The 26,452-nt window shown below is 46.1% G+C and overlaps 1 protein-coding gene across 1 annotated transcript; it reads right to left on the bottom strand.

Moving 5' to 3' along the window:
- Positions 1 to 14,110: 14,110 nt before the first annotated feature.
- Positions 14,111 to 16,570, bottom strand: LOC131752489 (transcription factor-like 5 protein). The gene is given in 3 exon segments (XM_059056906.2): positions 14,111 to 14,478; positions 15,935 to 15,963; positions 15,965 to 16,570. Coding segments are annotated over 3 exon segments (795 nt in total). The 3' UTR covers positions 14,111 to 14,318.
- Between the last annotated feature and the right edge of the window lie 9,882 nt (positions 16,571 to 26,452).

Raw genomic sequence — 26,452 nt, 5'->3', positions numbered from 1 at the left:
GAAAGTGGGGCAAGCGTCTTATAAAGGTGGCGAAGGGGTGAGGCCTGCAAAGATCCAGGGCAGTGGTTGGTGAACCTTTCCGTGAAGGACCAGATAGTAAATACTTCGGGTTTGCACGCCCTCTGGTGTTTGTCACAGTCCCTCCGCTCTGCTGCTGTCACCCAAAAGCAGCATAGACAAGAGGTCAGCGGATGGGCATGGCTGGGTCCCAGTAAAACTTTACGCAAGCAGGTGGCGGGCTGTGGCTTACCAACCGCTGATCTAGGGGAAGGGAGTTCCAGGAAGAGGGAACAGCACGTGCAAAGGCCAAGTGCCAGGTGACTGAGGAATAGCAAGGTACCACGTACCAAGCACAGGAACGCAATACGAGGGGGAGACGTTGGCCGGGAGAGCTCAGGCTCGGTGCTGGGACGGAGGTGAGGGGGCCACTACACTCACTCTTCTTACTCCCCTCTTACCTGATCAGGACCCATCGGGGACCTTGGGAATGGAATGCACAAAGCAGGCCTGAACAGCCCATTTGCTGATCATGCAAATGTCCCTCTCCTGTGGTACGACTTTGTTCAGAGGATTCTTTAAAGGGGTGTTTGGGGGTTGGATTTGGGATACATACACACAGAGCTGTGATCAGATGTCAGGAAATGCAGTGAGATGATGAAAAGGAGTCCGCTGTATATGACCAAAGTGGGACAGTTGTTCCAGGTGGGGAGCAGAGGGCTGGAAATCCGTGAGGTCAGAGACAGACAAGAGGGGACAATGCCCCCCCCCCTTGTCTGAGGGGTGCTGTGGTACAGACACAGACTGAGGTCAAACCCAGCTCTTTTGCTGCTCAGCTCAGTTCTAACAGATAGTTCTTCTACCTCCCCAAGCCTCAGTTTCCTAATCTGTCGAATGGGAATGACAATACCCACCTGAGAAAGTTTCACTCACTCACTCACTCGTTCATTCATCGAGGATTAAACAAGACGGCAGATATAAAACTCTGAGAGCACTGCAGTGTTCACGGGGAGTCAGAGCCCTGCCCCACCATCTTTCTCTTGGGAAATCCCATTCCTAGGGGGCAAGGGCTCCTCTTTGATGATGAGAGCGTGTCGTGTGTGCAAAGCAGCCGAGAGGGAGAGCCGTGCCTGGGAAGGCCGAGCACTGAGGAGGCACCTGCTGTTTACAGGTTGTTAGGTGGCTATCTGTTGAGTTCCCAAGATGACTCAGAAACCAACCAATCATTTTGCTCCATGTTCAAGTTTGTTCATTAAATCATATACTCAGCACACTTTATTATGTGCCTACTGTATGCAAATGTGCATGGAGGACAACCCTCCTTTCTAGCCTTTTCCTGCCTCACTCCCTGTGGCAACCTCTCCTCTCCATGGCACTAAACTTCTCACTGTCTTCATTCTCCAGCACGCCTAACACCCCAGTCCCAGTTTGGTGAACTCAGTTGATGAACCCTGGCCTGGGAAGTGCGAGCACTTGTGTCCTCGGGGAGTCGCTTCCCTTCTCTGGGGCCCTGATCCCTGGGTGGAAACCCCAGAGGCTGGGTTACCAGAATGCCAAGCTTCATAGCCCCAGCTTTGCATCCTGGGATAGCAAGCAGGACTCAGGGACACCTAGCTCATCTCTATCCAGGCCCACAGAAGACCCCACTAGCCAATCAGGGCATTCTAACTGCTGAGCCCTGCGGGGCCCTCAGAATCTTTCCAGGGGGCACCTGCCAGACATTACCAATCGAATCCGAGTTGGCGGTCGAGATTAAACAGACTTTCATTCCTGGCTGGTGCCCTGGATGAGGTGAAGAGACACATCAGAAAGGCGCCAGGTACAGTCAAGGTGGTGGGCCTGCGAAGGGAGGCAGGGAGCATATGGGGCAGAGGCGAGAATGTGGGGCATTGGTCCATCAGGGGCGCCCGCCAGGGGTACTAAGACATTACTTCTGTGTCACTCCTGTCCCATCAGCCCCTGTGTGGGTGAGACATGCCCAAGGTGGGCTTCACCTGCCAGTGTTGGACCCAGCTCAGAGGGGAGGGAAAAGGGAGGGAAGGGCATTAACTATCAGCCAGGCACCACGTTAGTCTTTTTCAAAGATGAACTTTCCTATTTCTGATTATCCAACCTGCCTGGGAACTACTGTTAGCTCCTTTTAAAGATGTGAAGAACCTGAGTCTCAGAGCTTATTGAACATGATGATGAATCATAAAACCATAATAATCTGCTGGGGTTGGACTCCAGCTTCACCTCTTCTGGCTGTGGGGTCTTAGGCAAGTCGCCTAGTCAGCCTGTGCCTCAGTCTCCTCATCTGTAGAGTGGGGATAATGGCAACAGCCACCTCGTTATGAAGGAGTTAATATAGATGATGTTTTGGGAACATTCTCTAGCATCGAGTAAGAGGTCTATTTGCTAGGCTGTTTGCACGGGTGTCTTATTTATTTCGACATCTCCAGCACCTCACAGAATGCCTTGCACGTAGTAGGTGCTCATTAAATGCTCTGGAACTGAGCCATTGAGCTCTGACTATCCTTAGAAGAGTCCCGCATAGCTCTCCTTGTTCCCGTTTCACAGAGAGAAAAACTGAAGCTTGGTGTGATAAGGTGACCTGCCGGAAGTCCCAAAGCTAAGAAATGGTGGAGCGAACTTCCACTCCAGGGGTGTATGAGCCCAGAGTGCTTCCCACGCCCCTGCCTCCCTCGGGGGCTACGCCCTTCACTTTTTCCTTAAAATGTTCCAAAGACTCACCTGCTGTTCAGCCCCTGAATAGAGGATATGTAACCACGTGTCACAGGAGAACGTGAGTGGACAGTGATTCTGACCAGAAGGAATTAATTAACCAATGAAGTCTGAAAGCTAGATCTAGAAAGTAACTGAGATATTTGGTAAGTGTGTTCCAAGCTAACCTTGATTCAAGGCAGTGGAAGGTGAACAGTGAACATGATATAAAGTGAATTAAGAGAGTTCAAGGTGCCCGTAAGCTGGGTAGGGATTGACCATGGGTTTTATCTTATTTGGTGGAGGCTGCTGAAAGGTACAGAGCCACTGCAGGGGTCAGCAGGAAAGGGTGCTGACCTGCTGTGATGTCTGCCCAGGCGATGGATATGCACAGTTGGCATCTGTGAAGGAAATGCTAAAAGGCTGGTTCTTTGGCTTGGAACCGGCCCCAGGAACGGTGGCGAAGGGATCCTGAGCCTTTCCCCAATCTCCTGATGCTCACTCAGTGACTCAGGTGTTCTGTGAATGGCCAGCCTCTGGAACAATTGGGACCATTGACTTCTAGAGAGACTGAGCATAGGCTAAGAGCAGAGCCCTCCTTGGCGAGACGGCCATGTGTCTGTCTCATTCTCCATAACTTCATCCACAGGTTTGCTTCACTGTACTAAGTGACTTCTAGCCTTGGAATTATAGTGAATTTTCAGATCTGGGCATGTTTCCAGGCTCTGTGAGAACCTACACCTGCCCAATGTATCTGTCCTGGAAGGAGTCTCAGAGAGCATCCAGGCAGTGAACCTCCATCCTGGCTGCACATTGGAATCAGCTGGGGGGCTTTTAAAAATACCAGGGCCTGCCTCACCTTCCCCCCACTGTCCCAGTAAAAAAGATTCTGAATTTGTTGGTCTCAGGAGGAGCCTAGCATTGGGTAGAGAAGCACTGATTTAGGACAACAGTAAAATGATGGCAACGTGTTGAAACTAATAGACTGTGACAGTTATGTACGTACACTGAAATACGTAGAGCAACCGCTAAAAAAACTACGCAGAGAGATATATCCAAAGAAACAGAAAACAAATGAGCAAGTGGCAGACTTAAGCCCTAACGTATCAACAATTAAGGTAACATAAATGGTATAAAAATTAAAAGAGATTGGCAGAGTGGATAAAAAATGACCCCAAATCACATACTGTCTACAAGAGATTCACTTCAGATATAACTATATAGGCAGGTGGAAAGTTAAAAGATGAATAAAGATATATCATGCAAACATTAATTTTTAAAAGCCGGAGTGGCTATATTAATATCAAGTAAAGTAGACTTTAGAGCAAAGAGAATTACCAGGCATAAAGAGAAGCATTACATAATGCTAAAAGCGTCAATCAACCAGGAAAACATAGCAATCTTAAATGTTTGCACATCAAACAATAGAACTGCATAGGATATGAAGCAAAACCTGATAAAGCTGAAAGGAGAAGTAGACAAATCCACAATTCTAGCTGAATACTTAGACACCCCTCTCTTGGCAACTGACAGAACTACCAGACAGAAAAGCAGCAAAGATGTAGAACTGAACAGCACCATCAGCCAGCAAGTTCTAACTGACATTTATAGAAGCCTCTAGCCGACAACAGCAGACCATACATTCCTTTCAAGTGCTTGTGGAATATTTGCTAGGATACACCATACCCTGAGTGATTAAACAAACTTCAACAAATTTAAAAGAATTCAAGTTATACTGTGTATGTTCTCTGACCATTGATTAAACAAACTTCAACAAATTTAAAAGAATTCAAGTTATACTGTGTATGTTATCTGACCATAATGAAATCAAAGTAGAAACCAATAGCAGACAGATTACTCCCCAAATCTCTAGGCACTGGAAATTAAACAACATACCCCTCATGCTTCTCAGTAATCAGTGGGTCTGTAATTATCTGTGATTAGTCAGAGTTCTCCAGAGAAACTCTATCTATCTATCTATCTAATCTATACACCCACACACACACATACACATATATGTATGGGAGAGAGAGATTTATTATGAGGAATTGATTCATGTGATTATGGAGGCTAAGAAGTCCTATGATCTGCCATATGCAAGCTAGAGACCTAGGAAGGCTGGTGGTGTACTTCCAGTCTGAGTCCAAAGGTCTGAGAACCAAGTGAGCTGAATATGTAAATCCCAGTTCAGTTCAAGGGCAGGAGAAGACCGATGTCCCAGCTCAAGCAGGGAGGCAGGAAGAGAAGAAATCTTCCCTTCCTCTGCTTTTTGTTTTATTCACACCCTCAACAGATTGTATGATGCCCACCCACACTGGAAAGGGCAATGCCTTCTTCTCAGTCCACTATTTCAAATGCTCATCTCTTCCAGAAACACCCTCACAGACACACTCAGCACTAATGACTAACCAGACATCTGGGCACCTCATAATCCAGTCAAGCTGACACATAAAATCAACCATCACAGGGTCAAAGAGGATATATCAAGAGAAATACCAAAGATGCACTGAACCGATGGAAATTTAAGATAAAAGATGTCAAAATTTGTGAGATGCAGCTAAAACAGCACTGAGAGGAAATTTTATAGCACTAACTTCTTACATTAGAAAAGAAAATCTCAATTATCTAAGTTCATGAAAGTAGAAAAAGAAAAGTAAAACAAACCCAAAGAAGGGGGAAGAAAAGAAATAATAAACAGTAGAAATCAATAAAATTGAAAACAGAAAGATAACACAGAAAATCAATAAAATGCTTGTTCTTTGAAAAGATCAATAAAATTGATAAACCTCTAGCAAGGCTGACCAAAAAAGGAGACACAAATCACCAGTATCAGGAATGAAATGAGACAGCACTATAGATAGAGCAGACATCAAAATGATAATAAAGGAATACTATGAACAATTCTATGCACATAAATTCAACAGCTTAGATGAAATGGATCAATTCCTCAAACACTACGAACTACTAAAGCTCATCCAATATGAAGTAGATAATCTGAATAATCCTAATACTATTAAAGAAATTGAGTTTGTAGTTAACAACCTCTCCCCAAAGAAATCCCCAGGCCCAGATGTTTTCATGGGAGAATCCTACCAAACATTTAAAGAATTAGCACCAATTTTATACTCTTCTAGGAAAAAAAATTTGGAAACACTGCCAAATTCATTTTATGAGGCCATTGTTACCATGAAGCCAAAACCAGACAAAAACTGTACAAAAACCAAAACTATAGACTAATACACCCAATGAACATGGAGAAGAGCAAAAAAAAAAAAAAAATCCCTCAACAAAATATCAGCAAATGAAATTCAGCAATATATGAAAAGAATTATACACCCTAACTGAGTGGAATGTTTTTCCCAGGAATGCAAGGCTGGTTCAATATTTGAAAATCAACCAGTGTAATTCACCATATCTATAGGCTAAACAAGAAAAACCACATGATCATATAAATTGATGTAAAAAATCATTTGACAATATTCAACACTGATTCATGATTTAAAAAATCTCTGCATATTAGGAATAGAGGAGAACTTTCTCAACCAGATAAAGGGCATCTACAAAAATCCTACAGCTAACATCATACTTAATGGTAAAAGACCGAATGCTTTCCCCCTAAGACCAAGAACAAGGCACGGATGTCTGTTCTCACCTCATTCAACATAAAATTCTTTCTCTGAACCCTGCCCTTCCTGAGACCCCATGTGATGAATGAAAATTTGAGGCTCTAGCCTCTCTTCCTGGAGAGTTGGGTGCTCAGACTCACCTGCTCATTCATATAACTTTCCAGAAAGCACAAGAGAATGCAAAGGAGTTCACCTAATTTTATTATGCTGAATCTGCTCTAATTTATGTTAGGAAAAAGCACATTTTCTAAGTTTGGAACGTTTGTAAATAAACACTGACTTGTGACACACCAGCCCCACACCAATGTCCATGTGTGCAATGTGGAGGCTGAGAGCTGCTAATGTAATCCAGCCAGGAAACTGAGGCCCAGAGAGGGTGAGTGACTGGTCCAAGATCACACAGCCAGGTATGGGCAGAGTTCAGAGTTCTTATCTCCAAAGCCAGTCTCCCTTCTGGCTTCATAATAATGCAGTGAAATCACTTCCAATATGGGACTTGGTCACACTGACATTTGTCTCTGTCACTGCAGTCGAGCTGTGGCCCAGGACACAGGGACTGTCTGAGCTGGGCTGTGACTTCTCCAGGTCATCGTGAGGTCTCTAGCTGCTCGGAGGGCACAGCTGTGCTGATGTTCAGCCTCAGCTGTGAGGCAAGGTCGCCAAGGCCAGAAGCCCTCGGCCCAGCAGCCAAATTTCAACCCGACACCTCCCATTACAAGGAAGCAGGAAGCCCGTCTGCTCTAATTACAGTTGACAGCAAGCCTCAGGCTGATCTTTCATAGAAACACTCCCATTATGTAAGGAGGTTACATAAATCATCTTGTGATGTCCGCGTCATACATCCACAGAGGTGCTGGCTGGACCACTGTGCCCTTGCCCCCAGTGTAGCCTCTGTACGTTTCCGGAGCGGGGGTGGTTGGACAGTACAGCTGATGTCAGAATGTAATCTACAGGCCCTGATTTCCACATTCCCTGTCATCAAAACAGACTCCTTGCTCTAATCCACTGTTTGCAAAATAAGTGGAAAGGATGCATTTGTGTGTGCAAAATCAATCTGTACTCAGTGCACACTGCTGTCACTGTTTTACATGTTGGACTCCCACACACTTTTTCTTAATGGGCTTCTCTGCATAAAAGCAGCTTGAAAGTGCACCACCCCAGATCACCTCCCTAGGTTCCCTCTGGCTGGGCTGGCACAAGACGTGGCCAACTGCCTCCTTTAGCTTTTCAGTTTCAGGCTGCGCCTGTGTCAGCTAATTCTAGAAGAGGACCATGTCAGATGACATCCAGAGATTCTGGATGGGTGGCCCCTAGTAGTTTGCTTGGGAAACCAAGGGAAGTTAGGGTGTCGTTCGTTTCACCGCTGGATGGGCCCGAAGTTGGATGCTTAATCATCAAGACTAAGTTGATCTCTCCCCTCCAGTAAGTTGCCTTGGGAACAGAGAAGCAAGCGAAATGTGCCCATGAGGTCCATGGGGCCATGGCCTAGTCCTCCCCTTTCTGGATGACTCAGAGAGACAGAAAGGGAGGAAGGAGGCGACGGCCAATTATTGCATGCACCTACCCCTAACGATGGTGTGCTAGGTCCATTCATTCACCCAGCCAGAGGAAGGCTTCGCCATACTAACGCCATGGAAAGGCCCTGACACTACTCTTAACTCAGGCACTGACACCGTCCCTAACTAAGTCCATGACATTACTCTCAACTCAGAATTTTAAAAAATTGACCACATAAGAGGTCACAATGGAAGTCTCAACAAGTTTTTAAAAACTGCCATCTTTACTGATCAGAATGTGATAAATGAATGTGAGAAATAGATAAAATGCTGTTCTTAAAAAGAACAGTCTTATCCACAGAACAGAAACGGACTCACAGACATAGAGAACAGACTGGTGGTTGCCAAGGGGGTGGGGGTGGGGGGTTGATGGAGTGGGAGCTTGGGGTTAGCAGATGCAAACTATTCTATATAGGATGGGTAAACAAGGTCCTAACCCTATATAGGGTTACAGTTCCCTGTATAGCACAGGGAACTACATTCAGTATCCTGTGATAAACCATAATGGAAAAGAATATGAAAAAGAATGTATGTATATATATATATACACACGTGTGTGTGTGTGTATATACACACACACACACACACACACAACTGAGTCACTTGGCTCTACAGCAGAAATTAACATTGTAAATCAACTATACCTCAATAAAATAAATTTAAAATAAGAAGGACAGAATTCCTACTGCACAGGAAAGGGAGAAGTAACAGTACAGCTGCGCCTGATGACTGGGGCTGGTGCGCAAGGACGAGTGGGTGTGGGGCGGCCCCCAGCCCAGCTGCAGGTGGAGGAGGGAAGACAAAGCAGGGGGGCGGCGCCACCGTCCTGCCCGACGACCGTGATGGTGACAGGACAGAGGAGAGGGAAGCACAGAGTGAGAGGCTGCCCCGCAGCCCCAGCGCCTGGCTAGGGTTCAAGGTCACGACCCCAAAATGTCACCTCACAACAACTGCATCACCAGTGATCCTGGATTCGGGCTGGACCGGGGAAAATGGTGTCGAGGATGTTATTGGGACAATATAAAATATAAAAGCTTTCTTTTATTACAATAAACCAAGTCTATCGCTAAAAAATAACGTTAAAGAGTAACCACATTATAAATAACCATAAATGATCCAATCAGCACAAACTTGACACAGGTATTGCTTTAAAAGGCAATTAAATATACAATGAAAATAAGGGACTTGATGAAATTACAAAACACACAAGATGGAAATGCACCTGGGCACAGAAAAGGGAAACGGAGAAGACAAACTCTTAGCACTCAGCCCAAGGGGCCTCATTCCAGGCAACCTGGGGCGCTCGGCCGCCCGCTGCCCCAGGATCTAGATACGGAAGGCTCTTTTTAAAAAGATTCCAGGGACTTCCCAGGTGGCGCAGTGGTTGAGAATCCGCCTGCCAAGACAGGGGACACGGGTTCAAGCCATGGTCCAGGAAGATCTCACATGCCATGGAGCAACTAAGCCCGTTCGCCACAACTACTGATCCCACGTGCCGCAACTACTGAAGCCAATGCACCTAGAGCCTGTGCTCCGCAACAAGAGAAGCCACTGCAATGAGAAGCCCACGCACTGCGATGAACAGTAGCCCCTGCTCGCCACAACTAGAGAAAGCCCTCGTGCAGCAACAAAGACCCAACACAACCAAAAAAAGAAATAAAATTAAAAATAAATAAACAAATAATAAAAATAAAAAAATAAAAATAAATAAAAAGGTTCCACGTTTATAGTGCCAACCTCAGCTCGGTTCTCTAATCAGACTCGTGCTGCCGTCAACGGCAGTGACTACACGAGAGCCGGACCAGCAGCCAAACCAAGACGCTCTTCACCAAGACCTCATCCCATGCGCCCCGATACCCAGAGTTCTGAGGCTGGTACCTGGACCCAAGGTCTCCCCAAGGCAGAGCACAGAAGCCAGTGCAGGGAATGTTCTCCCATGTGAACCCCCAAGGAGGGGGCAGGTGGGACCCTCACTCACACCCAGCATCCGCTCCCACCGGGAGCCCAGCTGGCTTGCAGGGAATCAGTGGCTCCTCGGTCCAAACAGACAGGGTCAAGGCCGAGCTGGCTGTACTAAGGAACTGAGATGCTCGAGCCCCCGCGAGCCCCCGAGTCCCCCCAGATCCCCCAGGCCGCAGTGTTTCTCTTCTCTGCCTTCTGAACATGTTTGAAATCCAGATTATTTATTCGACATTTAATTGCCTCTTTTTCTTTTTTTCTATTTGTGTTTTATCCCTTTCACAACATATTCTGAGGGGGAGAAAAAATCATATCCTACAGGCAGGTCTCTGAAACCCCTTTAAGCCCCCAAATAATCCACTGCACAGAGCAGGTGCCTAACTGCTAGCTGACCCCAAATCCAGGCTGTGGTTAGTTCCCTGATAAGTGACGAGCAGGGCCTTATTCACACTGGACTCAGCATCTGACATTTGGTTCCAGGAAACAAAAGGACAGTTTGGGACATCTTAGAGGAAAAAGGATAAATAACAACACTGATACACTTACAGGATTCTGAAAATCTCCTGGCCTAGATACTAACCTTTTTAAGAGAATCTCCATGTCTTTCCTGAATATATTTCAGGAACGCTGTGGTCCACTGCAGGGTCATTGCCTTATTGGTCTCGGCATTGCAGAATGGGACTAAAAGATTCAACTCATCACAGCAAATGCGGATTCTGTGCCTACAGTCAAAACCCAAAGTAATCACATAGAGAAGCTGAAGCAGAACAAAGGAATAAAGCAGGTGTCTGTGTGTCCTGAGGAATCAGCTAACGGCCTGGCCACTGAGAGCATAGGAAGGGCAGCCCCTCACCTCGGGGCTCCCCTCGACAGCGGCCAGCCCCCCCGCAGTGGCCCACTAAGCCCAGTCGCGCTCCCTGGAAAGTTTCCCGTTTACTTCTCCTGGGCCAGGAGCAAGGATCAGGTCCAAGTCTCTAGACCAAGGATGGACCCAAACCCCCTGAAACTGGAAGCAAAATTGTGTGTGTTTCTTCTGGGCAGGACCTTCTTTCACTCACCTGCCCTCCAGGTGCCAAGCTAGGATTCACAGCTTTGATTTTCCAAGGGATCCCGGTTCATAAAGGACCACAGACGACCAGCCTGTTAATATCTCCAAACCTGGTCTTTTTAGGGATGGTTTACATCACAACTGGAGTCTTAGACCATTTTTAACTTTTACGGATTACATTCAGATAATACGGCCCTTGTTTCTACTTCCCCACCTGTACCCTCAGAACTTTAGAGCAACTTTGCAAGGTAACAACAACAGCAGTAATTCACCAGATGCTCTGTAACTGCAGGCACTGGGCCAGACACTACATTTCAGCTTGTTTCATTCTTGTGTCCCATCTACGCGGTAGGTGATATCCCTATTTTATAGACGAGAGACTCAGGTGGAGAGGTAAAGAACGTGTAGGAAGTTGTTAAACTAGGAAATGGCAGAGTAAGAATGAAAACTTTTACCGTCAACACGTAGTACGTATAAGGCTTTTTCTCAGATGGTAGGTATTCAGTAAATGTTTATTAAATAAATATAAACAATGCCCGTTATAATCCACGGTGAGTTCAGTGCTGGCCGTCACTTGGCGTGTATGTGAGGACACATCCTTAGGAAAGGTATCTAGCTGCCTAGCTTTAATATATCCCTTTAAATAAATAAATTTCCACTGCTCAACACTGTAGGCTCAGAGATGAAGATCTGTCTTGCTCATGCTCTATCTCCTGAGCCTAAAGCAGAAACTGGTGCCAAGTACTCAATAAATGACCAAGTTAATTAACTATATGTTCGGGAATCATCCTGTACCCAGCTATAACAGAAAAATTAAACACTTTTTGCTTCTACACAGAACAGCACAAATAAAATCCACAGATAAAACCACTGACATAAGCTGTAACTTCCTCCTTCTTCAATATCCTTAAAAGAACCAAGCAAAACTGAGTAACCCAGCGGGCAGGCGGACTCCCTCCCAGGAAGGCTGCCCCGGCCGGCACCTGGGAAGTCAGATTTCGAGGGGGGGGGGTTCCCACCACCATTCTTCACTGGCGTATGCTAAACACCAGCTTTCCTTCTGGGCATCTGGGATTTGGCCGCGTGCCAGGTAGGGAATGCCCCCCACGACCAGCCCCCAGTAGGATCCAGGGCCCCAAGTCGCTAAGGAGCTTTGCCGTCCGGGAACTTGTCACCAGTGCTGGGGGGTGACAGGCATCCATAGTGGCTCCACTGAGACGTGCTCTGGGGAGGTGGCGCCTGGGGCCCCGAGACCTCTCCCCATGCGCCTCCGCTGACTTTACTGGGTTCTTTGTCCAAAACAAATCAAAGCCATGAGTCCTCCTAATGAATCACCAAACCTGGGGGTGGTCTTGGGTACCTCCACCCACCTAGCAAAGCAAGGTGACCATTGACTCTTGCCAGCGTTCCCGCCCTTGAACACAGAAACGGCTACACCGCTGTTTTCTACACAAAGGCGCCTGTTACCACCACTGACTGTCATGAGCTTGGCGTCTAAGACAACTGTACACCAGCGACTGCACGCATTACCTTCCATCTCTTTCCCTGCGGTTGTGCCTCTCCCTGCGCTGCCCCCCGCCCCCCCGGCCGGGGCCCGCTCTGGCTCTGCTCCCTGAGGGCGGCCCGGGACGGCTCCGCCGACTGCCGTCACCCACACTCTGGAGCTCTCCAAGGGCTCTTCGCTCTATGTCTGTGTCCAACCGACGTATCCTACTCCGACCCCTCTTACGCATTGCTTGTTCACGTGGCACTTCTTCTTTGCAAAAGAAGGAGAAAGTGGTATTTTAATTTTTTTGTTCTTCTAAACTTACCCTCGTGAATGCTGAATATATTTGTTGGTATTTTCGATCCCAGATACCAACACGAACGGGTAAGGAGCACACAGAGCCAAAGAGGAAGCGCTCCAAAATTCCATAGAAACGGCTGGCACGAGGCTCTAGGTTTCAAACTATAAAACTGAACAGAAACTAAATTAAAACACCCCAGGTATTATGTAATCAATACAGCGTATACAGCAGTACAGTCAAAAGTCCCCCTTTTAAATCAAAAGGCATTTTAACTGTCATCTATGAATAAAAAAACCAAGAAGTTGTTTGATTTTTCTGATATTCAGAATGGGTAAAAAAAACCAAAACCTATAAATATTTTCTCCAAAAGATTTTCTTGATATGCAATTATTCTAATACGACAACCGATATTCTAACTGCAATGCTCAGAAGAGGACAAAACCTAAGTGGTTTAGGATTAAACATGCCCTCACCTTACAAGTGAGATTCCCCCCACAATAGGAGTAATCACATCATAGCTCTGCCCTGCACTACAGAAATAGGTCAAATTTCTAACAAAGTACAGCAGGCGTCGAATTAGTACCTGTGGTGATGTGCGTTCCCGAGGTACCGGACAAAGCCAAACCCTCTACAGCGAAAGAATCACTTAACACAAATTTCAGAATGGTGGTAACTTTTCAAAAGACATAGAGAGGGGCTTCCCTGGTGGCGCAGTGGTTGAGAATCCACCTGCCGATGCTAGGGGACACGGGTTCGTGCCCCGGTCCAGGAAGATCCCACATGCCGCAGAGCGGCTGGGCCCGTAAGCCATGGCCGCTGAGCCTGCTCTCTGCAACGGGAGTGGCTACAACAGTGAGAGGAATTCACAAGTATTGGTAATATTTTGGTTCTTCAGCTGAGTAGTCAGTACAGGGACTATTTTAATATTAACAAACGTGAATGTATACTTTCGCGAACAATGGAAAATTAATCACTGGCGTGGGAGAAAGAAGGAGAGTTCCATCCCTACCCTGTCTTTATCAGCTCTTGAAAAGCTGAGTGTAAGCTGTGTTATTGTTGGATAACTCGAAAAAGAATGTTTTCCAGGAAAAACGGATTGAGGGTTAACGTCAGGGGTAAGCAAAGTTTGCCTTCAGAAGTTTCCTTATTTCTAAAACTTTCTGTATCACCTGATGGCCTCTTGCTCCCGGCTCAATCCTTTGCCCATCTGCAGATCGTCACCTAAAGCTCTGAGTGGATTTCAGACTCCTGCCTCGCTCATGAAGTATGAAATACGAGAGAAAAAAAAAAAAAACCTAAAAGTGCTGTCAGAAACTTGAAGGTAACGAAAATGTACCTAAGCCTATCATTTTTCTGTTTAAGGAGGTTACTGCTAAGAAAAAGCAGCCCCTAAACTCAACGTTTCCAGGCCAAGTATAAACGTGATGTTCAGAATTCGCAAGGATGTTCAAAGTGAGGTGACTGGGTAGAGGACTGGAAGGATCCCGAAGATGCAAGCAGGCTTCCGGGATCCTTTCTCTGTTTATAAACCACCTCTCTCCCCTCCCCCACCCATGGCAGGGGGGGAAAAAAAGGGGGAGGGGGCAAAGACATCAGGCAGGAGGAGAAAGCACCTGCCAGCTTCTGTTTCATCGCTTACCTCCTACTTTAATCCAAACCTGCTCAGGCAAAGCTTTGTTTCTACTACCCAAAGTCTGTTTAGTGGATTCAATTTCTTGCTGATAACAGAAAGAAAATGCCCTCGGCAATCCAATATCCTGATGCTTGGTAGCTTCAAGGACAGAACATGAGTTACTAGAACTCTGGGGAAAATCGAAGCAACAGGAACTTTATCAACAGGTGACAATCTCCTCTCTACGCACAAATACAATGCACTTTAACAGAAGTAACGTCAAAGCTATTCACATGAACTTGAAGAACTTTAGGCGCACTAAGGATTTTTAAATATCCCCGAACCACATAAATACTCTCGATTTTAAAAAGCTATTGAGCTCAACTAAAGAAAAAAAAAAAAACCCTTGGGACCTAACTAAAATACAATTTATCCATTTAATACAAAAGAGCAAAGCTTCGCAAATCATTTTCCCTCCCTGTGTTTGTGAAAGATGAGAATTTCCACTAGTAGAGCGACTACTGGCGGTAAGCAGAGGGTATGTCAATTGCAGAGCAGGAGCTGCAGCAGCAGGTTTATTTTCCACTAAATGTTGTACATTTGTTTTGTTGCTGATGAAGAGGAACATTCATTAATTCGGATGGATGGTGAATAAGAGTTACCAAACTGCCAAGACAAAAGAAACCCAGAAACACATGAAGAGTATGTGGCAGGGAGGTTTCCTGAAACACCACCATCACTAACTGTCACTCTCTAATGGCTAACATTTGATTTTCTAGATAGGAACTCAAATCTGTCACCGGGAATGGCCCCCATCATGGAAATCTCTACAAAACAATTATCAGCTAGTGGCGTAGGGGACAAGTTCAAACTTTCTTCCTCACGTTGGAAGGTGTGGCTGTGTGTCATCTTTGAGTTACACCTCCCTTCCCGTAACACTTCTGACACCAATCTCTGTCATTCTGGCCGTCCTCCAGAATCTGACGACTATGGGCAAAATGGGAAAAACTACAGGGTGGGCACAGACAGAAAGCTGAGCAGACACCCTAGCAGACAGGCTACTCCTCTCCGATAGTTGTTGCTGCGAGATCTCTTATGGGCTGGCAGTCTGGCTGAAGGATGGAGCTGCATTTTACACTCAAAGCCTCACAACATGACGTCTTTCCTCCCAGGGGATGCATCTGGGAGGAAAGTGCAAGATGAGGTCAGCCTCAACCTGAGTCAACAGAGGGGGAAGCAGAGGTCTCTCCTGACATTTAGGTGGGTGATTTGGGGGCAAAACCTTTGTTCCTCAGGAATATGTGTGCACTTATCTCAACTCATCTCTCTTCCACATGCAGACGCAGAGTGCACACCGCAAAGGTAATGCTGCAGGCTGTGTACTTAATATCTGCTTGCTGTGCCTGCACAGAGCACACAAACTTTCAGCTCAGCCTCCAGACCCACTGAGGTCTGCTCCCTGTTAAGATGCAAGCTGCAGTGAGGCCGTTGGCCTCTGCAGAGAACCCTGGTCTACACCCGGACCCAGGCTGGTGCCTCTCTGCAGAGGACCCTAGTTACACCCGAACCCAGGCTGGTGGCCTCTGCAGAGGACCCTGGTCTACACCCTGACCCAGACGGGCCCGCTCCCTGGGGGATGCACCCACTTGTTGAGCGCCATGCCGGGCTCGGGGGGGATCCGCACCGCGCGGGGCTGGCGGGGGCTCGGCTGGGATGCTATTGAAGCGGTCCTCCAGGCGGACGCGCACGGCCGACTTGGCCCGCGTCTCGGGCGCGCCCTCCACGTTCTCCTCGCCGGCGCCGTCGGGCGCCTTGGGCCGGGGTGTGCCGGCGCCCGGGCCGACGGCGCCCGGCGTCTTCTCGGCGGCGGGGGGCGCGCCCGCCTCGCTCGGCAGCATCATGCGCAGCTCCTGGAAGTCGATGTGGCCCAGGCACTGGTTGGCGCCCGCGAAACTGCCATCGGCCAGCGCAGGCGGGCACAGCACCGGGTACACGGGCGGCGCGCCCCTCGCCGCCGCGAAGCCCCCGGCCGCCGCGCCCGGCGCCGCCGCCGCCAGGAAGGCCGAGTTGAGGCGCGTCCCGAGCTCGCCGTCGGCCGCCGCCGTCTCCATGTGCGAGTAGAGGATGTGCTGCAGCTGCGTGTATTCGATCTCGGTCATCTCCACAAGGCTCAGGTCGGTGGTCGTGAAACTATGCCCCGCCTCGCCCAGCGCCGCGTCCGCGCCCTCGGGGCCCGCCGGCCCGCCCGCCTGCGACGGCTCGCGCTGCCCGGGGCCTGACATGCCGGCGCCAACGGCGTGGGGCGCGCGGCCGGGCCGGCTGGGCCAGGCCGGGCGGGCAGGGGCGCCGAAACCGCCGTCCGCAACGCGCCTGCGCCGCCCGCCCGCCCGCAACGGCAGCCCCTCTCCGCCGCGGCCCCGCCCTGCGGCCCGGCCACACCAACCTCCCGCCCCGCCCCCGCCGCGGCGCCCCCTCCCGAGCTGCGCGCGCAGGTCGGGGGCGCGGGGGTTGGGCGGCGAGGCTGGGGCGCGCGGGGCCAGGCCGTCCAAGTCCAGTACCTGAGGGGCCAGACCACCCGGATCGGGTGTTCGCAGGGCCGGGCCGCCCGGATCCCAAGGTCCAAACGCCCGAGTCCAGTGTCCGAGGGTCAGACACCTGGGTCGAGTGTCCGTGGGGCCGCCCGGGGCCTGGCCGGGTATCAGGGCGCATGCAAGAGGCGCCTCTCCAGGTAACGCTTCATCACGAGTCCATGTATCCACGGGGTGCCATGCGGTCCCCCCCTCTCGGGACACGAGGCGTACAGTGCGCCCGAACAGGAGACATGTGAGACAGCGGCCCCAAATACAGGTGTGACAAGGCAGTCTGTACGTAGGTGAAAATTCAGTCAGGTAAATAAACACACGTGGTGCACGGTTCCTCCTAGAACCGGCAGGGCTCGTGTAATCAATGCACTCGCAAACACTGGCCAGTGATGAGCTAGAATGCACATGCCATGTGGGTTCATCCTTTTAAAGTGTGCTCTTCAGTGGTAGTGTATTCACATCCCATCACCACAGTCAGTTTTCGAACATTGTCATAACCCCAAAGACTCCCATACCCATTAGCACTCCCTACCCACTAACCTTCTTTCTGTCCCTATGGGTTTGCCAACCCTGGGTACGTCCTATAAATGGTGTCCTAGAATAGGGGCTAGACCCCTCGCCTGGGCTCACACATCAGGGTGTGGCAGATGGGGCTTCAAAGTGTGGTCCTCAGTGATTTGGGCTCAGGACCCCTCTGAGACTGAGACAAAGGCTTCTCTTCCCTGCACACGCTCATCTGCATCAGCCTCTAAAAAACATCTCCGATGTCCCCAAGGCCACTTCTTCGTCGGGACCGTTCTCCTGACAAAAAGTAAGAGCTTGGCTAAATGCTTCAGGACGGGCATCATCCTTTAGCATAAGGAACATCCTAGGCTGCTGGTCCCACATGCCAGGGCTGCCCTGTAACACACGGCACTGTAGACTTGATGCTCTGTCATCAATGATGAAATCACTCAAGAACTTCATCAGCCGCTGCTGACCGGGGTCTGACCCTCAGTCCTCGCTGGCACGTCGTCCACCTGTGACACCGACGTTCCCGCCTGCTGTCTTGCCCCCAGCAGCGGCCCTGCCTTACTTCTGCACGTTGTTCCCTGACCTCAGGACCCGTGCAAGGCCCTTCGGTTTGCTGTCTCTTTTCACTTTCATTTTCCCCTTTGCCTCCCCCCTTCCTGCCCAGCCCTTCCTTGACACAAGCCAGCACCCAGTGCACAGCTCCTCAAATATGCATGCACGCAACCTTGTGAAAGGAGCTTTGTCCCCTTGCATTTTTAAAGTAGATAAATGACACGCTATTTTTTAAAAAAGACTTTTCCAAAATACCCCTGTCCACTTTCAGAATGCGTATTTAGATCAAGACTGACAGTTGAGGACTTCCCTGGCGGTCCAGTGGTTAAGACTCCATGCTTCCATTGCAGGGAGTGTGGGTTAGATCCCTGGTCGGGGAGCTAGGATCCCACAAGCTGCCCAAGCTGCCCGGTGAGACCAAAAAAAAAAAAACCTGACAGTTGATATAACTGAGAAGAAATTACTCAGGCCTTGCAGTTTCTCACTGCAAATTCCACATCGCTCTTCATGTCACTGCGGCCTGCCTTCCATGTCCCCGCCCACCGAGCCGCCCTGGGCGATGGCACCAACGCCCCCAACAGGACATGTCAGCCCTCCCCCCGCCCACGTGGCAACACCACCTGTGACTGCTCACCGTGGCCACGCTGAGTGCTCCCCACACGGCTCCACGGCCTCCTCCCGTCCCTCTGGCCTGCCCCCCGTGTGGTCCTCACGAGGCCTGGTCCCAGGAGCTTCTCCCCTTCAGGGCTCCTCCCGGCCACGCGGAGTACAGCCCCCGAGCCCCTCCTGTGCCTCCTCAATTCCAAAGGGTGCCCCTCCGCCCAGGGGTCCCAGCGGGAGGCCCCCTCTCCTCACGGCACCCATCCCACTGTGGTCCCCCCTTCACCTCTAAGGACCTGCCCTCTTCCTCCCACTGAGGCCGGGCCTGGTGCCGCAGTGCCCCAGGACTCACCCCGTGCTCCCCGGCGTCCAGCCCCCCATCTCCGATGCACCTCTGCCTGCACCTAGAGCACTGCCCCACGGACTCCTCCCGGGAGGACCTTCCTGAAGGCTGCTCGGTGCCCTTTGGGAGGTCACCACCCTCAACATCCTTCAAAGCCTTCACTGATCTGAACCTGCTCGTTCCTCCAGCCACATCTCTGCTTCTTAGTCATAATGAACTCCTTTTAGTTTCAATCTTCCCCACGCTGTCTGCCCTGCCCGGATCTTTCCTCCCTTGAACTCGTTTATCTGAAAAAGTTTCCCATTTGCCAACTCCTCAGAAGCCTTTCCCTAGAATGGAGCGGCCACCTCTCCTCTGTGCTCACATGTACGCTCTCCAGAGTCCCATCACGCCAGCGTCCCACTGATCACAATAGTCTGGCCCTACGGTAAGTCCTGGAAGGGCAGGGAAAATACCTTGTCCACAACTTCATCCTCAGCAAGGCCTGGGACACGAAGGCACTCAAAACATTATTTGCCAAATGAATAAATACATTAATTCACTCTCGTGAATGGTGCCATACTATTTTAGATAAAAGCCATCCCTTAGTAATTTTTACTCATGTAACATTTTTAGAATTAACCACATTATCCATATTTCAAGTGGGCATAAGTCTGATAGAAACAAAATAGGCAATCATTTCTCAAGGAGTGATGCTGTTGAGGTTTCCAACCAGATAAACAAATTGGTGTTGCTGATGAAGCTCCTGGAGCAGAGGAAGTTATTAATAATGGTTTCTCAATGCATCACTACCGTCATTGTTATCAACATCATCGCCATCATCACCACCATCACCATCATCCCATCACCATCATCACCATCATCAACACCATCACCATCATTACTATCATTGTCATCATTATCATCATCCCATCGCCATCACCATCATCACCATCATTGTCATCATCATCCCATCACCACCATCACCATCACCACCATCATCACCATCATTATCATCATCCCATCATCACCATCATTGTCACCATTATAATCATCATCTCATCATCACCATCACCATCACCACCACCACCATCATCATCACTATTATTGTCATCACCGTCATCTCCATCATCATCATCACTATCATCACTATCATCACCATCATCATCATCACAATCCTCACCATCATCACCATCATCATCACTATCACAATCCTCCTCATCATCATCACTATCATTGTCATCACCGTCATCACCATTGTCATTATCATCACAATCCTCACCATCCTCACCACCATCACCACCATCCTCACCATCTTTGCCATCCTCAATATCCCATCACCATCACCACTATCATGTTGAAAAACTGAAATGCATCTGCCCCCTTTTACCTCTTCCTCTATTCTTTCTATATTTATAATGACTTGTATACCTATTCCCAAATTAAGGCAGTGTAGTTCAAGGAATAAATCTATCTGCTAGATAGAGCAAACATGTGTGAATATCATTCTTAAGAGAAAAAGATCTAAATTGATGCTTACTGGCACATACCCCAGAAACAGAGATTATGATATTACAACAGAACTCTATCCATTCCTTTCACTCAGGATTCAGAATTTATAAAGGACAACAACAGAAAAAGAATGCTGCATTTTCTTCTTCAGATGTTTGTAATTCAAAAAGTGTAATAAAAGTAAAACTCATAATTGTCTCTATGTCTGGGAGTTCTTGAAAACGAAGTACTATCAGAATCATAAACAGAATACACAGCCAGAAGAATTCAGCCAGGGAGAGGACCTGGAAAGTTGTGCAAAAAAATTAAGTGTTTGAATGAATCGAAAAGCATTACAATATCTCCATCTCCTGAGGGATGGTTTACAGGCCAGACCAGGCTTCCTTTAAAGGAGGTCATTGTCATTCCTACTGTGTGTCCCTGAGAACAATCATTTGAGACGAGGCCCCACAGAGACGGCCCCAGTTCCCTTGTCACTGTATCCAGATCCACGACTGTCAGCTCCCGGTCCTTCTCCCACCAGACCTGGCTTCAGCTCCTTCCCTGTTTCTCCACATATTTATTTATTGCAGACTTTATGACATTAAAGACATGAAAAAAACCAACTTCGTCCATATTTCTCACACTCCAACAAATTCACTAGTTTATTTTTCTAATTTTTTTAACATTCCTGACTTTTCCATCCAAGTAGATATTTTCCCAAAGTTGGTGGTGGCAGCCACTTACCTTCATTTTATGAATATTTTCTAATGAAGCCACACAAGGTTCATAACCATCATCTTACTGGTCATCTAACATTCTTACAAATGAATATATCATAATTCACATTTTTCTATCAATTAACTTTGTGTATAAATAATTTTTCTTTTAAATTATTTTCTTCAGACTGGAACAAACTCTGAAAAGTCAGGTTATTGGAGTCAAATATCTTGACACAGACTGCAAAAGAGCTACCCATAGGGGTTGAAATAATTTGTATAACCCTGAATTTTCAAAGTCAAAAGAAGAGGAACTGCCATCTATACACAGAATTTAATTATTTGAGAAATACCTAAGGTATAGCCCAGTGAAAAATTAATTAATAGAAAATCCTCAATTATCACAAGATGATTTTTATTGCCATCATTCTTCACTTGTTTTTGGGTGGACAGTGTTCTTCTATTGGCTTCCACTCACTTTACAAATACAAAAGTTTACAGCCAGACACAGAACAAGCAAGGCATTCAATACCACACAAACAAAAACCTAAAACTCTGCAGGTTAGGTTAAGGACGCTGTCAACACTAAAAAGCATGTCTTGTTCTTTCAGACTCTTGAGTCATGATGCTTTGAACTCAAGTGAACTTCCTGTCACTTTACTGCCTTGGTCTTTGAGCTGCCAGGCCTATCCTCCTGTCCCAGCCCTTCCTGGTAAGGTCGAGCAAATGTGTGCCCAGGTGAGTGTTATGTCGCCTGAAACCATAAAGACAAAACCCAGATGGGAAAGAATGTTTCCATCCCTGGTGTAATTAAAGAAGAAAAGAAATCACCCTCTTGGAGATGGGTCATGAGGAAGTATTTCTTGTGCCAGAAAGTGCATCATTATGGAAAGTTCTCTGATAAAGTGCTGATATCCAATACCGTCCACCCTGCTAACAGAGAAAACGCCCACAGGAGGGCACCCTCTGGCTCAAAGGGTAGTAATTAAACCAGAAATAAGGGTCACAAACACACAGAAGACCATAAAACTTAAGTCACCTGTTCATTCTCTGTAACAAATGAAGCATTTCTTGGAGTACGGGGGTTGGGGGGGGGAGTCCATAATTAAATCTGGCTGAATATAAATGTGCAAAATAGAAAATATACCTCAGATTAAACAATAACTTGATACCATTAAGGAGAGTAAATATATAGTTAATTGGGATTTTTAAAATAATATAAGATAGCTATTTTTAAGACAAACAAGTATAAAGAAAACAGAGCCAAGACTCACATAGTTACTTTGGATACTATAAATAAGTAACTATATGTATGGTTAGGAAATTCAAAAAGTACAGGAAGAATACAACCACTCTCCCAAAAGCTAAATTATTCGAACGGTTTTCTTAATTCATTTTTTTAAAGACATAAATAAATATAACAAATTTTTTTGGAAATGATTTTTCATATCAGCATTTATAGATCAGCTTCATTGTTTTAAAAGGCTATATAATCATCTACTGTAGAATTTAAGTTACTTAACCCATCATCCAGTTATGGAATTTGCAAAGTTTTCTGTCTGAGGCCAGTGCTATCAGGAGTTTTCTGTACAACTGGCTGACTTTTGTAAGTATATCTATGAGGTAGCATTGCTAAACAAGATTATTGACTCAAAGTACATATGATTTTTAATTTAGATTTTTATTGGGTAGATATAACCAAAATGCCCTCAGTAAAAGCCAAACCAGTCATTATTCACTCTAATAACACTTTCAGTAGCACCTGAGAATAACAAACTTAAATTTTTATCAGTCTTGTCAAACTCATATGCAAAAAATAATATTTCTTAATTATAAAGATCAAGCATTTTTCATAAGTTAAGCACATAGTGAGTCCTTCTCTATTAACTTCTGTTCTTCCCTGTACCCATTTTTCTATTAAATTGTTTTGTTTCGTTTTTACTGGCTTGTAAATCATTGTTTCCTGTTTTGTTTTGTTTTAATTAAAGAATTCAGCCCTTTTTTTTTTTTTTTTAGGTACTGCTAATATTTTTTCAAATTGTTTATTTGCCTTTTTATCATCTAAATCTTTTATGCAATCAATGTATCAATCTTTTCATTTATAGCATCTGAATTTTTTTTCCCTACAAAGACCAGCATAATTTAAAGGACCTTGTCAAGGCCAAACTAAAACAGGCAACGTCAACTTACGAAAAAATGACAAATATTTGTCAAACCAGGCATAAGATCAATGGCAAATCTCTAGTTTCAAACGAGAATAACATTATTTTAAAAAATAAAACTCTACCTCTTATAATTGAGAAGTTTCTCTGAAGATCTTGAAATAAAGATAAAACTCCAATTAGACCTGAAATTATAATATTTGTTTTTTATTTACAAGCCAATCACTGACCCTCTGGAAAAGCACAGAGAGGAAAAATCTTCCATCAATCTGAATTTGAAATTACTCGGTTCGAAAGAAAAGTATGAAAACACCAGTTCTGCTGTGTCAATTGTCCACTGTGGGTCAGTGAAATCACTGCCTTTCATGGGACCATTTCTCTGCAGGGGCACAAAAGCAGCCTTCTCTCTTTCATCACATTTTGTATCGTGTTTTTCTTCTCATGTGTTACTATCATCCTTGAATCTTGCTTTCTGGTGAATGTGTGTGCTTCCCCAGGTCTCCCTCGCTGCAGGCCTCCTCCACCCTGTCATGTCTTCTCAACGGCAGGAAGGGGCCCCCAAACCGGCATCAGTGCCACCCAAAGGCAGCTAGGAGGAACAGCTGCTGCAGGCTCTGCCCTCGAAAAAGACAACCATCTGGTACCTTACGAGGGCTTACGAGGGAGTGGCTGCCCTTCCAAACAACTGCGAAGTCCCCTCTTTCCTGCGAAGAGTCCCAGGAGGTAAGCTCCCCTGGAAGATGGCAGAAGTGCCAGTCCTGCACCCCCAAATTCCACATCCCACAGCGATGGTTACGGATGCCCTTTCCTCGCTTCCCTCAGAACAGCTGAGACACCACAGCATTCTGGGGGGCTGTTAACAATACATACATACAAATACATAAGTAAAGGAGCCCTGGGTAAAATGGTGTATTGAAATCTCCTCACAGACTTTTTCTTTTCCCAGACAAAATAAGAGGGAGGAAAAGGAAAAGAAATGAAGTCAGAGGAGACTGCTGGCGGCGGGGGGGTGGGGGGTGCGGATCTCACAAGCCCACCGCGGTCAGTCACAACTCGACCCAAAATCTGCAGAGCAAGGGACTCTCCCCCATACACGCATCTGTGGAGTCAGGGGCCCCGAAGGACCCTTTTTCTCCTTCTTCTGACAGTGGAGGTGGGAAAATGGCTGCTGGAACGTTCAAACTACGACGCACAGAAAGTGAACAAGGAGGCTGACTCTGCTGGAGATGCTCCCAGGGCTACACATAAAAACAGAAAAAGAATCCAAAGTTGGAGATTCACTTCCCTAACTGGATGGGTGAATGTGGTATAAAACCTTTGACAAGATGTCAAAGGAGAGCATGCAGCCTGGCTAGGCTAATATGCCTGCATCTCATCCCCACCAGCATCCCAACCTCATGCTGGAGAAAAGTGGCACATATAGGATATGCTCAGACACTGCATCAGAGTTTGAAGGAGAAATCAAACTTGTCTCAGGTTTATTGAAAAGAGAGTCAAGGACAAATACAACACCTGGGCTAAGCGGCCCAAGCATCAGTCACATGAAAACAAAGAGTAAAACAGCTATCTAAACATTCTGGAGGGAAGCAAACAAACAAAGCCAGCAAAAGAAAGCCGTGGATCATGGCTGGAAAAGAAACAACTCAGATAAAATGAAGAATTTCTTTACAACTGTTGCATAAAGAAGAACAATTTAATAAGAACAAACATTCAGAAAACGAGAGCTGATAAAAAAGATGATAAATAAATAAATAAAAAGAGAAGTTGCAGATCTAAGGGATAAAAATGACAAAAAAAATCATTACTGTGGAACTCTAAATGATTTAGAAACCACAAAACAAAGATAACAACACTGATTTAATAAAAAAACAGTTTTAAAGGCAAAAATATTAACACAAAAAGCTAACAGAATCAGCTTTGAAAAACAAAAGACTCCACAGCATAAGGATAATTGCCATTCCTGAAGCAGAGAATCCAACAAATGGAACAAAAAATATGCTCAAAGATATAACACAGGAGAATTTCCCTAAAACAGAGAAAACTTTATTTCAAGACTAGAAGAGTATGCCATATTTCTGAAAAATAAGCTGCAGCTGAACTAGAGCTATTGAACTTCCAAGATAAAGAACATATACTACAAATATCCACACAAGAGGAAAAATATCTATCTCTGGCCTCAAACATATCCTCAAACTATTCAATGCTAGATAACAATGCATCAATAGTTACAAAGTTCTAAGAGAAAGAAAGTGTGATAAAAATACAAGACCCAGCCAGAATGACCCTTAAATAAAACCAACATACATACATTCTCAAACATAAAAGAACACAGATGATCACTAACCGTGAACCCTAAGGGGAAAAAGGCTTAGCAATGAAATCCAGCCGACATGAAAATGGGACAAAACTAAAAATCCAATTAATATCACTCTGCTTCCAATACACTGACCAGTAACAATAGGGCAACGCCTGCTGGAAGAATATAGTTTTGTTGCATTGATGATCTTACAGAAATGAGAGAGTAAAAGAAATCTCCAAAGAGCTCCGAGGAGAGAATTGACAAAAGAAATTAATTAAAAAGAAAGAAGAAGTCATGAGTTGAATCTTTAACTGCAAGGCTGAATTACAAAAGAGAGTGTACCCCTCAAGGGGAATGGAGAGAAAGCAGGTGAGGCATTTAAATAGCTAATGGCTGAGAATTTTCCAGAACATATAAAGTGTACAAATTTCACTGATAAAAGAAATATAACATGTACCAGGAAACATAAATCCACATTAACAGCTTCAGCACAAGAGTCAAAGAGGAGATCCCAAAAAGCAATTCAAGAAATAAAGACACTACCTCAAAGGAATAATTAGACTTATCAAAGACTCATTAATAGCAGGAAACCAGAAGACAATTAAATATCTTTAGATTACTTGGAGAAATTTGGTTGATCTAGAATGTGTACCCAGAAAACTCATCTCTCAAAAATGAGGGTAAAAGAATATTTTCAGATAATCAGAAACCAAGTTATCCAACATAAGGACACAGACTGGATGAAAGTAAAGAGACAAAAAATATATACTAGGTAAATAGTAAACAAATTAACTACGATAATTTCAGACAAGAGACTTGAAGACACAGAGCATTAGATACAGAAAGGATCACTACATAATAAAATAAGTGATGCAATAGGAAAATATAATAATTTTATGCATTTATATGCTTAATAAATGTAAT

Source organism: Kogia breviceps, chromosome 3 (assembly GCF_026419965.1).
Source record: "Kogia breviceps isolate mKogBre1 chromosome 3, mKogBre1 haplotype 1, whole genome shotgun sequence".
Taxonomy (NCBI): domain Eukaryota; kingdom Metazoa; phylum Chordata; class Mammalia; order Artiodactyla; family Physeteridae; genus Kogia; species Kogia breviceps.
This window is presented reverse-complemented; position numbering and strand designations above follow the sequence as displayed.